The following is a 12611-nucleotide window of genomic DNA, read 5'->3' on the forward strand; positions in this document are numbered from 1 at the left end:
TGTAGGATTTTCTGCATTGGAAAAAAGGTCAACTTTGTCCACACTCCTACTCAATAGTTTTTTAATATTTATGAAAGTGAAAGTCACTCAGTCGTGTCCGACTCTCTTGCGACCCCATGGACTATACAGTCCATGGAATTCTCCAGGCCAGAATACTGGAGTGGATAGCTGTTCCTTTCTTCAGGGGATCTTCCCAACCCAGAGCTCGAACCCAGGTCTCCCGCATTGCAGGAGGATTCTTTACCAACTGAGCCACTAGGGAATTCTTTTACTATTTATATGTAATGGCTAACCTTAGAAACTAGAATCCTCTCTAAGATTTAAAAACACTCTCTGAGCTTTCTTTAACTTAACTGGAAAAGACAACTATATACACAACAATGAAATTTATAGGGAAAATTGAATGTCTGTATCAGTGGATTTGTTTAACAGTTTTTGGTCCATGTATGTATGTATGTGAAGTCGCTCAGTCGTATCCGACTCTTTGCGACCCCATGGACTGTAGCCTACCAGGCTCCTCCGTCCATGGGATTTTCCAGGCAAGAGTACTGGAGTGGGTTGCCATTTCCTTCTCCAGAGGATCTTCCTGACCCAGGGATTGAACCCGGGTCTCCTGCACTGTAGGCAGACGCTTTACTGTCTGAGCCACCAGGGAAGTCCTTTTCTTTGGTCCATGGTTGGTGCCTAATAAATGTTTCTTTGTGTGGATACGGAAAAAAAAAAAAAAGGAACCACACGGAAAGTCTTGAGGTTCCATGAAAATAAAGAGATGCTCCATCAAGTCCCAACACCCTTCAGTCTCCCTGCTCTTCCAGTTCTAACCATCATCTGACTGCAGACGTTGAGTGACCCCAAGCTGGAACTGCCCAGGGAACCTGGCTCAATCTCACTATCCATGGGTCTATCAAAGATAATAAAATAATTGTTGCTTTAAGCCACTAAGCTCTGGGATGACTTGTTACACAGTGACAGTGAACCAGTACATCTAGTATAAATTTTATAACCTGAGAAATGGGTTCATTTTTAATGTGTCTAAGCAGAAATCCTACTCGTTGTTCTTCACCCTTACCTAAATCAGCCACCAGGGCCCTCTGACCCTCAATAACTTAGCATCTACAGGACATTAGCCCTCTCCTCTGTGGCCCATCCTCGGTGTGCAAAGAGTTCTTCTTTGGCATGGCAGTCAGTTTCTTTTTTTAAACTGAAGTACAACTGATTTACAATATTGTGTTACTCTCAAGTGCTGCTGTTGTTTAGTTGCCAAGTCATATCTGACTCTTTTGTGACCCCGTGGACTGTAGCCACCCTGGCTCCTCTGTCCATGGGATTTCCCAGGCAAGAATACTGGAGTGGATTGCCATTTCCTTCTCAAGGGGATCTTCCCAACACAGGGATCAAACCTGCGTCTCCTGCTTGGCAGGTGAATTCTTTACCACTGAGCCACCAGGGCTCTCACGTGTACAGCAAAGTAATTCAGTCACGTTGTTCAGTCACCCAGTCGTGTCCGACCCTTTGTGACCCCATGGACTGCAGCATACCAGGTTCCCTGTCCCTCACTGTCTCCTAAAGTTTGCCCAAGTTCATGTCCATTGCATCAGTGATGCCATCCAGCCATCTCATCCTCTGACACCCTCTTCTGCTTCTGCCCTCAATCTTTCCCAGCATCAGGGACTTCTCCAATGAGTCGGCTCTTCGCATCAGATGACCAAAATACTGATGCCTCAGCTTCAGCATCAGTCCTTCCAATGAGTATTCAGGGTTGATTTCCCTTAAGATTGACTGGTTTGATCTCATTCTGGTCCAAGGGACTCTCCAGAGTCTTCTCCAGAACCACAGTTCAAAGGCATCGGTTCTTTGGCACTCAGCCTTCTTTACGGTCCAGCTCTCACAACTGCACGTGACCACTGGGAAGACCATAGCCTTGACTATAAGGACCTTTGTCGGCAGAGTAGTGTCACTGCTTTTCAACACACTGTCTAGGTTTGTCATAGCTTTCCTGCCAAGAAGCAATAGTCTCCTGATTTCATGGCTGCAGTCACCATCCACGGTGATTTTAGAGACCAAGAAGAGGAAATCTTTCACTACTTCCACCATTGAGTCATATATATATATACACACACATACTTTTTGATATTCTTTTCTAAGCTGTTTAAAAAATGTTTATTTACTTACTTATTTTATTTTTGGCTGTGCTGGGTCTTTGTTGCTGCACTCAGGCTTTCTCTGTCTGCGGTGAGGGTAAGTGGGGCCTACCCTGTGTAGTTGTGCTGCATGGGCTTCTCACTGTGGTGGCTTCTCTTGTGAAGCAAAGGCTCTAGGTCACTCAGGCTTCAGCAGTTGTGGCGCATGGGCTCAGTACTCCCCGGTTCTAGAGTATAGGATCAGTAGTTGTGGCTCACAGGCCTAGTTACTCTGTGGCATATAGAATCTTTCAGGACCAGGGATGGAACTCATGTCCCCTGCATTTGCAGGTGGATGCTTAACCTCTGGACCACCAGGGAAGTCCTCCATTATAAGTTATTATTAAAAGATACTGAAGGACTTCCCTGGTGGCCCAGTGGCTCAGATTCCACACTCACAATGCAGGCGTCCCGGAAACAATCCCTGGTTAGGGAACTGGACCCACATGCTGCAACTAAAGATCCCACATACCACAAGAAGACTGAAGATCTTGCGTACCACCACTAAGGCCTGGCACACCAAATAAATCAATATTTTTTAAAAGGCGTCAAAAATGAAAGAGCATATGACAATATAAAAAATTTTTAAGTAAAAAAAGATCCAAAAAACAGAAAATAAAGCCCTGTCCAAGTGACACAGTTGACCTGGAGACAGCACCCACAAGAACTGGACAATTTTGGCAAATCCATCTCCTTTTCCGGGCTCTGGTTTCCTCATCTGTAAATAGCCTGTACTTATCCTAGATGTGGCTCAGAGGTTAAAGCATCTGCCTGCAATGTGGGAGACCTGGGTTCGATCCCTGGGTCAGGAAGATCCCCTGGAGAAGGAAATGGCAACCCACTCCAGTATTCTTGCCTGGAGAATCCCGTGGACGGAGGAGCCACGAGGTGGCAAAGAGTCCGACCGACTGCGCGACTTCACTTTCACTATCCTAGATGTACTAGTTATCTGTTGTTGTGTAACTGATTGCCCTCAAACGTAGCAACTTAAAGCAACAATAAATGTTGATGGTCTCACACAGTTTCTGAGGGTTGGCAATCCATTGAGTGGCTTGGCTGGGTGGTTCTGGCCTAGGGTCTCCCATGAGGTTGCAATCGGGATGTTGGTGGGCACAGCTGTCATCAGAAGGCTTGACTGGGGCTGGAGGATGTGCTTCCAAAGCCGCTCATTCACGTGGCTGGAGGACTTGGTTCCTCCACATGTGTGTTTCCCCTGAGGACGATTGCTTGAATGTCCTTACAACATGCCAGCTGCTTCCTCTAATAAAGCAAATGATCCAAGAAAGAGCCAGGCAGAACCTGCAGTGACTTTTATGACCTAACCTTGAAAGTTACACTTTATTATTTCCACAATATCCTATTAGTCACACTCAGTCTATTCAATATGGGAGGGGACTACACAGGGGCGTGACTACCTGTAGGTCTCATTGGGGGCCCATGATGGAATTGGACTTCATAGTTCTGATATAGCATCTTTATTATTGTAAACAATTTTGACTTCAGAACTATCAAAAAGGTTCCCCCCCCAACTATTTAACAGTTGTACTGTTTAGAGATCTGTGCTGCTGCTGCTGCTGCTAAGTCGCTTCAGCCGTGTCCGACTCTGTGCGATCCCATAGACGGCAGCCCACCAGGCCCCACCGTCCCTAGGATTCTCCAGGCAAGAACACTGGAGTGGGTGGCCATTTCCTCCTCCAATGCCTGAACGTGAAAAGTGAAAGTGAAGTCACTCAGTCGTGTCCGACTCTTAGTGACCCCATGGACTGCAGCCTACCAGGCTCCTCTGTCCATGGGATTTTCCAGGCAAGAGTACTGGAGTGGGGTGCCATTGCCTTCTCCATTAGACATCTGTGGCAGCATTAAAAGCCCTTTCTTCCTTTTCTGTAATTGGGATGGAAGGAGGGCTTATTCATTGGGCTGGAATAACACACAAACAAAGCCAGCTTCTAAATGAATAGAAAACACTTTCTCCCAAGGACATGCTTTCTTACTCACAGAGAAACTTTGTTCTCTAAAATCATCAAGCATTAAAAATTCTATCAGTAAAAATGCAACATTGCACTCCCACTCTTGCCTGTGGGATCTAACTCATTTGATACAGAGTAGCAGCTTCAATTTCCAACTCAAGAGCAGAGCAAAGGGTTTCTGGACCCAACGGTCCACACCCACATTAATCTTGTAGTTTGCAAGGATACAGAACCCTGGTTCCTTTCACAGTCCACCAACTGCTTGGCTTTGAGCCTATCATATAGTCGTCACCTAAACTCAACATTTCCTCCAAACCAATAATAACTCTACCTTTTCCTCTGTCAAGATGTTCCATGATTGCTCTGCTGTGTCATCTCCATCATCTTCATGGGTCAATAAACTTTACTGTCAATAAACTGGTCAATAAACTGGTGTTGTTAGGCTGATGGACTAAGACACTATAATCTTCAATTTCCCTGGCTCCCAGGCACCCCTGGGAAATAGATTCCCTTCTCTTATATGCTAAACCATTCATCATTTGACCCAGCCAATTTTTCTAATCTCAGTTCTTTTTTCTTCTTACTGTTTTCTTTTTACAAGGTGATATAATCATTTCCATACATTAAAGTGCATATCTTATGTGTACAGCTCAAGGAATTTTTAAATATGTGCATGGGCTTCCCAAGTGGCTCAGTGGTAAAAAATCTGCCTGCCAATTCTGGAGACACAAGAGATGCAGGTTCAATCCCTGGGCTGGGAAAAAACCCCGGAGAAGGAAATAGCAAAGGACTCCCGTATTCTCGCCTGGAAAATCCCATGGACAGAGGAGTCTGCCAGGGGTCCCAAAGAATAGGACACCACTGAACACAGCACAACACATGCTCAAGTAAGTATGGCACATTTCTAGCAACCCAGGAGCCTCTCTTGGGGTCCCTTTCTGTCCACACCCTGCCAATCTATCACTTCTTGAACTTCAAATTCCTTCCCCCCGCCCCCCTCCCCACACGCACATAAACATTTATAGACGTTAATCATCTGCAATGTCCTGCCTCAATAAATGCTATTTTTGACTTCTGATATTCTTTCTATCCTGCGAAGGGCTTGAGTGCCCCCTGAAACTTTTGAAAATACTGCAGGAATGAAGAAAAGTTACAGCTGCGACTACTGCTTAGCCGGTAGAACGGCGCCACGACCAGTTCCTAAAGGGAAGTGCAGACTGGACAGTCACGTGATAGGGGCCGCGCTCTCCAAGAGCAGGTGAGGCAGGTGTGGTCGGGACTCTGCGCAGCCCTGCGGGGCAGAGGCTCGCGGCGGCCATTTTGAGGGGCGGTCACGTGAGAGGACGTACGCTCAGCGGGGCGCTCACGTGACCAGGGGCGTGCTGCGGCCGCCCGGGCGGACCCGGCGAGAGGCGGCGGCGGGAGCGGCGGTGATGGACGGGTCCGGGGAGCAACCCAGAGGCGGGGGTGAGGCGGGAGGCAGACGGGCGGGGGGGAGGGCGAGCCCCCAGCCGACCGACCCCACGATCCCTCCTGCCGGTGTGGGGCCGTGCGATCGCCAAGCACTCCGGCATAGAAACTCCCGGGTCCGGCGCTGCCAGCCTCCACCCACTCCCTCCCCGGGGGTCCCCGGCTCTCCGGCCTCCGCATCCCGATCCCTTCCCGCCTGGTGCTCTCTGACCCCCAAGGAGCGGGAGAACCCCATAATCCAAGCCCTGGGGGCAGGCCCGGGCTTGTCGCCGGCACCACTTCCTGGTGGGAGGGGCGGGTCTCCCCTCAGTCGCCTCAGGCCAGAGGTCTGGACCCTTGAAGTGTTCCCTCAGCCTTCTCCCCCCGCCCCGGGAAGAATGAAGGATAACAGGCCCAGGACCCCTGCTGCTTTCTTCATCGGGGATTCAGTTGCTTGGGCTCCCACTTCACTTTATCTATGAGGGGCCCAGAAATGTAGAGCCCCCTAGCGTTGTCCTCCCCCAGAGATCAGGAGCCACTCCAGTTCCTTGGATCCTCCTAGGACCCAAGAGTCCAGGCACCTCTTCCCTCCTTTCTCCTCTAGGGCCCACCAGCTCTGAGCAGATCATGAAGACAGGGGCCCTTTTGCTTCAGGGGTGAGTTTGAGGTCTGATTATTGCGGAACGGATTTGGGGAATGAGACCCCGTTCTGATTCTGTATCCCCGCAACTCCGTTCCCACCCTAGTTTCATCCAGGATCGAGCAGGGCGAATGGGGGGAGAGACACCCGAGCTGGGCTTGGAGCAGGTGCCCCAGGATGCATCCACCAAGAAGCTGAGCGAGTGTCTGAAGCGCATCGGAGATGAATTGGACAGTAACATGGAGCTACAGAGGTGTGGCCCCTGGGACCCAGGAGTCCAGCGACTTGGCCCCTTCTCTCTCAGAACCCAGGAGTCCCAGCTCCCAACCCCCACTTCCACTGGGAGGCTGGAGTCCAGCCCCCTTTTCTTTCAGACTCAGAGGTCCAGGGTCCCATCACTCAACTCAGCACTCTGGACTCCCAGCCTTCCCGTGCCCTGGGATCTTGAAACTCTCCTTCATGGAGTCTTTTTCCCCAGTTTCTATCTTGCGGCTTTCCCCCACAAGGGCCTCTTTTGATTTCAGCCTGGCTCAGGTCTTGGGTTTTATCTTTGGTTTGGGTGGACCCCAGAGTTGCCACACTCTGCCTGATCCTCCCTCCCCAACACTGGCTCTCCTCTCTCTTGCAGGATGATCGCAGCTGTGGACACAGACTCTCCCCGAGAGGTCTTTTTCCGAGTAGCGGCTGAAATGTTTTCCGACGGCAACTTCAACTGGGGCCGGGTTGTCGCCCTTTTCTACTTTGCCAGCAAACTGGTGCTCAAGGTGGGCGGCTGCAGGGCCTTGAGCCCAGGGAGGCTCCCTTCAGGCCTGAGAGGACCTGGGAGTCATGAGGTCAACCCTCGGGACAGCCCGGAAACCACAGAGGGAATGGAGAGAGTCAGCTATGGGCCACTCATCAGCTTTTTCATTCATGTATTTATGCACTCAGCATGGGCTTCCCTAGTGGCTCAGATGATAAAGAATCCACCTGCTAATGCAGGAGACCGAGGTTTGATCCCTGGGTCGGAAAGATCCCCTGGTAAAGGAAATGGCAACCCACTCCAATATTCTTGCTTAGTGAATTCCAGAGACAGAAGAGCCTGGCCAGCTATAGTCTGTGGAGTCGCAAAGAGTCGGACACAACTGAGCGACCCCCACACACACACACACACACACACATATTCAACAAACATTTATTGGGCTTATGATGTGTGCGACCTGTACTTGGCACCCAGGATGCAGAACAGAACTAGGTTAGGTCCCTTCTCTCAGGAAGCCCGTGTTGTATGATGACTGCTGAGCAAAGTAAACTGTGGTGACATGATTGTGCAAAGGAGCCACAAGACCATTTCTCAGAGGAGGTGACATTAAAGTCTAAGATGGAATGACAAGAAAGATGCAGATATATATATAAAGATGGGGGGAAATGTATCCGATAGAGGGCGCAGCACATGCAAAGGACCTGAGGTAGGACCAAGCCTGGTGTGTTGAGGGCAATGAGGAGGCCCATGTGGTTAGAATAGAGTAAGGAGAGGGAGAAGGTGAGTGATGAGGGCAGATTTCAAGGGGTCTTGTGGGCCTCTGTAAAGATCAGCCAGCTTTACTCTGAGTGTAGCAAGAGTGATTGGCTGGTTTTAAACAAGAGTTAGATGACCCGATTTATAAGCAGAAAAGATTTTTCTAGCAAGGATTGTTGTTGTTCAATCACTAAGTTGTGTCCAACTCTGTGACCCCATGGGCTGAAGCATGCCAGGCTTCCCTGTCCTTCACTGTCTCCCAGAGTTTGCTCAAACTCATGTCCATTGAGTCAGTGATGCCATCTAACCATCTCTTCCTCTGTCTAGCAAGGACAGCAAAATGTTGATTGTAGAACCTAGGTTGTGTGTATATGCTTCTTGACTGTGAAATTCTTTTTGTTTCTCTGAAGATTCTCATGATAAAATACTGGGGGAGGGGAGCCCCAGTAAATTATTTTGGCCACTGTGAGTAGAAAAAGGGATCCTGAGGCACAAAGGCAAAAACTGGAAAGCTGATGAGGGGTACCTACAATGGTCCTATAATGGATGACTGAGGTGGCAGCAGTGGAGGTGGGGAAGTAGATTCCTTAATGTGTTTGCAAGATTGAGCTGATGGGGCTTGAATGTAAGAGGAGAGAGGGACGCAGTCGGGGTTGTAGGAGGGCTCTGTATGGAGCTGGGGACAACAGGCGAGAAGCAGTGAGATAAAGGGTGAGAAGGAAGGCTAAGGAAGTTGAAGAGTAGGTCTTGGGTATGGGGGGTGTCAGGCCTTACCTGATCTGAAGATCAGAAAGCCCTCTCTGGGGAAGTGACATTAGACCTGGGCTTTGAGGGGTGAATGGAAAAGGTTGAGGCCTGTTGAGGCAGAAGAATCAGCATGTGCCAAGGTCCTGAGGCAGGTGAAGAATTTGGTGGGAATGAAGATGTGGAAGAAGGGCAATGAGGTGCAGAAAGCAAGAGGAAAAGTGGAATGTGTTCAAGTCAGAGCCTTCACACAGGGCCTTGTAGGCCAAGCTGCACTTTTGATTGTTCATCCCAGGGGTACCAGGGAGCCATAAGATGGTTTGTGAACAGGGCAGGTGACAAGGACGAGATCCATATTACAGTTTATGAGGCTTATTCTGACGCTGAGTGGAAAACAGACTGCAGACGGGCAGGAGGGAGACAGAGCATGAGAAGGGAGGCTGGGGGCCAGTGGCCCCAGGCAGTAGGGACAAGGCTCAGTCCCTGAAGTCCCCACTTCCCATAGGCCCTGTGCACCAAGGTGCCCGAGTTGATCAGGACCATCATGGGCTGGACATTGGACTTCCTTCGAGAGCGGCTGCTGGGCTGGATTCAGGACCAGGGTGGTTGGGTGAGACCTTTAACCCCACCCCATTCCCCCGCTCCTCTGGGGCCCTTGGGCCTTTCTGTGCTCACCATAGGACTGCCCCCTTCCCCATTTTGGGGTCATATGTCTGATCAACCCCTGATTCACAGGGCGCCCAATGACCTGTCCATGACCCTTGACCTCCTCATGACCTCTGACCTCCTAGTGACCCCTGACCTGATGCCTCGCTGCCCTCCCTGGTGCCTCCCTCCAAGTCCTCTGGAATCCCTCAAGTTCTATGATAATCCTTTAACTTCCCCACTCGTAGGCCCTTGCCCCTACTTGTGCCCTCTGACCCCTCCCTGCTCCCTCGTGTGCTGGCCCAGGGGCTGCCCCTTGGCTGAGTCGCTGAAGTGCCTGCTGTCCCTGTCCCCAGGACGGCCTCCTCTCCTACTTTGGGACACCCACATGGCAGACAGTGACCATCTTTGTGGCTGGAGTGCTCACCGCCTCGCTCACCATCTGGAAGAAGATGGGCTGAGGCCATCAACTGCCTTGGACTTTTTCTGCATAAATTATGGCATTTTTCTGGGGGGGGGGCGGATTTGGGGGCCATGGGAGTTTTTCTTACTTTTGTAATTATTGGGGTGGGGCAGGGTAGGGAGGTGTGGTCTTGGGGGGTGGGCACAATAAACCTCTTTTGGACCACACTTTGGACTCTGAGTCACTGGGCCCGCTTCCTGGCTGTCGCAGGAGACCAGGCTTCATGCGCTGACCCATCTTTTTCTGAGGGTAACCAGTGCCCTCTGTGGGTCAGTGGCGAGTTAAATCATGGCTCTGCCCTCAAGGAGCCCACAGTCCTGAGGGGAACCGAGGCGGCTTGAATCACCCGTGTCCTTGTCACAGCCAGGGTGTTGTGCTGGAGGCAGCACTGGGCCAGGCCCCAGCCTGACAGAGGCTGGGGGGGGGTGTTGTGGAGGTCAGGGCAGCAGGGTGCAAAGCAGGCCTCCTGAACCCCAGGAACTAGGGCCCGGAAGCTTCCATCACATGGGACTACAGGAAGTTGTACATTTACTGAGGAGGAGAAACGGGGAAGAAGCGGGTGTGCAGGCCTCGGGAGGACTAGGAGAACAGGGGTAGGGCTCAGGCCTTTTGGGAAGGTTGGAGGTTGGATGGCTGAGGAGGCTGGAGAGGGTCCAAGGGAGACTCTGGAGGCGGCCTGAGCAAGAATTGTCTGGGCAGAGGAGAGACATGAGCAGAGATTGACAGGTTTTGGGGGGAGGAGTCTGGGGTCTGGCCCTGTGCCTTCAGGATGGGAGCCAGCCTGTGGGAAGATGCTGAGCTCAGAAGAGCCACTGGCCGGCCAGTGGCTAAGACTCTGTACCCCCAATACAGGGGGCCTAGGTTCAATCCTTGATCAGGGAACTATTAATAGATCCCAAACTAAAAGATCCCTCTGCTGAAACAAAGATCCTATGTCCTCAACTAAGACCTGGTGCAGCCAAGCAATTATTTTTCTTTTAAAAGGACTTCCCCGGTGGTCCAGTGGTTAAGACTCCACCAGCCAATGCAGGGAACATGGGTTCGATCCCTGCTCTGGGAAGATTTCACATGCCACAAGGCAACTAAAGCCATGAGCCACAACTACTCAAACCCGCTCTCTAGAGCCCGTTCTCCACAACAAGAGAAGTTACCCCAATGAGAAGCCCACACGCAGCTAGAGAGTAGCCCCGACTTGCCACAGCTAGAGAAAGCCTGTATGCAGCCAGGGAGACCCGGCACAGCCAGAAATAAATGAATAAAATTCTTAAAAAGAAGGGGAATCTGAAAACGGGATTACTAAGGTCACTGAGCAGAGAAGGCAATGGCACCCCACTCCAGTACTCTTGCCTGGAAAATCCCATGGACCGAGGAGCCTGGTGGGCTGCAGTCCATGGGGTCGCTAAGAGTCGGACACGACTGAGTGACTTCACTTTCACTTTTCACTTTCATGTATTGGAGAAGGAAATGGCAACCCACTCCAGTGGTCTTGCCTGGAGAATCCCAGGGACGGGGGAGCCTGGTGGGCTTCCGTCTATGGGGTCGCACAGAGTCGGACACAACTGAAGTGACTTAGTAGTAGCAAGGTCACTGAGATAGTCAGAGTTGGTTGTCACCTCTCTGGCTCTCTGTTCCCCTCTGTCTTTGCCGTTCTCTGACCTCCCTGTCTCCCTGTCCCTGTCTCCCTGGGTCTCCAGTCTTCCCCTCATCCCCCGATCCAACAGTCCAGCTTCAGATCACCTTTATCACACCCTTCCTCTCCCTCCACCTGAGAGCACTTTCCAGGTCACTGCTCCTCTAGGCCGAGGCTAAAGGTCTTTGGGCTGAGGTATGCAATTTGGTGAATGAATAACTCAGGCCCCATTGTGACTGTGTGCCTGGGGCAACTGCCCCTCCCCCACAGGCTTTCCCCAGAGACACCCAGAGAGGGGAGAGATGGAGGTCTGAAAAAGTAGCTGTAAGGGGAGACTGAGTCACCGCCCAGAGAGAGGGGACAATATGGACACAGGCAGGAGGAGCCCAGGGAAACCAGCAAGGGAACTAAAAAGACAGTAAGACTCAAGAGACAAAGCACACTCAGGGCAGCACCTTGGGGGAGGCAGCCAGACTTGGGGCCCAGCTAGGCCCAGTTCCCCGGGTCCCAGCCAGACTGCAGTACACCCCCCAGGAGATGAGGTCAGTGAGCGGGCCTCACCCGGCCCCCCCCACCAGAGCCCCTTCCGGAGCTGAGTTCAGCATGACTCAGCACAGCTGCTAGTCTGGCTCTGGGCCAAGACACCCCTTGAGGACCCCAGATACCAGCCTGACTGGCCTCCCCCTGATCAGGTGGTACCCTGCCCAAGCTGCTTGGAGAAACTTCTCTGCAAGGAGGGGCCCTGACCTCTGCCCCCAGCACCCCTGCAGCCTCAGCTTTCTGCCCCAGCCCGCCAGCTGCCTCCATTAGGGCACTTACAGAGGGTCAAATTCTTGTCTTTGTTTCTCCTTTCCCCCCAACAATGGGGAGCTCCTTGAGGGCAGAGTCCTGTTGTGAACCAGATCTGCCACACAGGCACCAGCCTGGCCCAGATACACATTAAAAACGTCCATTGGTTGAAGACAGACATCCATCCACAGGTCCCCAGGCCCTTCTTGTTTACCCAGGAACCAGGGCTTCTCTGTGATCCTGAAGAATGTGTCAGGCAAGACTGGGACAACTTCAGAGAGGTTACTTCAGAGCCAAAAAAGAATTCTCAGTTTCTGGCTGCCTTCAAAATAATCTTCAGGAAATCCAGTCTCAGAGAGATCCCCCCCAACAAAGTTCTGGTTCACTCCCTCCCAAACTCAGTTCCCAGAAAAAAAAAAAGAGAGAGAGGCTCCTAAAATAGCCCCTAGGTATTCCAAGTGGCCCAGACTTATCTTCCTAGGGCTCCAAAGGATTCTCCAAGACTCCTAACCTCTTTAAAAAGCCCTTACAAGACTTTCAGAAACATTTCCCCCCTCCCCACTATGGGGCTGAACCCCAGGGCTCTACAGCTGTTTTCTTAATCTT

At 51.2% G+C, this 12611-nt stretch overlaps 2 protein-coding genes across 3 annotated transcripts in view; one reads left to right on the forward strand and one right to left on the reverse strand.

Moving 5' to 3' along the window:
* The window catches only part of TULP2 (TUB like protein 2), a 60278-nt gene that overhangs the window by 46447 nt on the left and 1220 nt on the right, over positions 1–12611 (reverse strand). The gene's annotated exons all lie outside the window — the stretch shown is intronic.
* Positions 5503–9753, forward strand: BAX (BCL2 associated X, apoptosis regulator). 2 transcript variants are annotated; one of them, XM_006050927.4, is made up of 6 exons: positions 5505–5614; positions 6201–6252; positions 6343–6489; positions 6865–7000; positions 8984–9088; positions 9480–9753. In XM_006050927.4, the coding sequence occupies exons 1-6, from the start codon at positions 5581–5583 to the stop codon at positions 9582–9584; spliced, it is 579 nt and encodes a 192-aa protein (XP_006050989.1). In that variant the 5' UTR covers positions 5505–5580; the 3' UTR covers positions 9585–9753. The 2 variants fall into 2 exon arrangements, with proteins under 2 accessions (XP_025125261.1, XP_006050989.1); XM_025269476.3 differs by lacking the exon at positions 6201–6252 and having other exon boundaries at positions 5503–5614.

The sequence above is a fragment of the Bubalus bubalis genome, chromosome 18, assembly GCF_019923935.1.
Source record: "Bubalus bubalis isolate 160015118507 breed Murrah chromosome 18, NDDB_SH_1, whole genome shotgun sequence".
Classification (NCBI taxonomy): domain Eukaryota; kingdom Metazoa; phylum Chordata; class Mammalia; order Artiodactyla; family Bovidae; genus Bubalus; species Bubalus bubalis.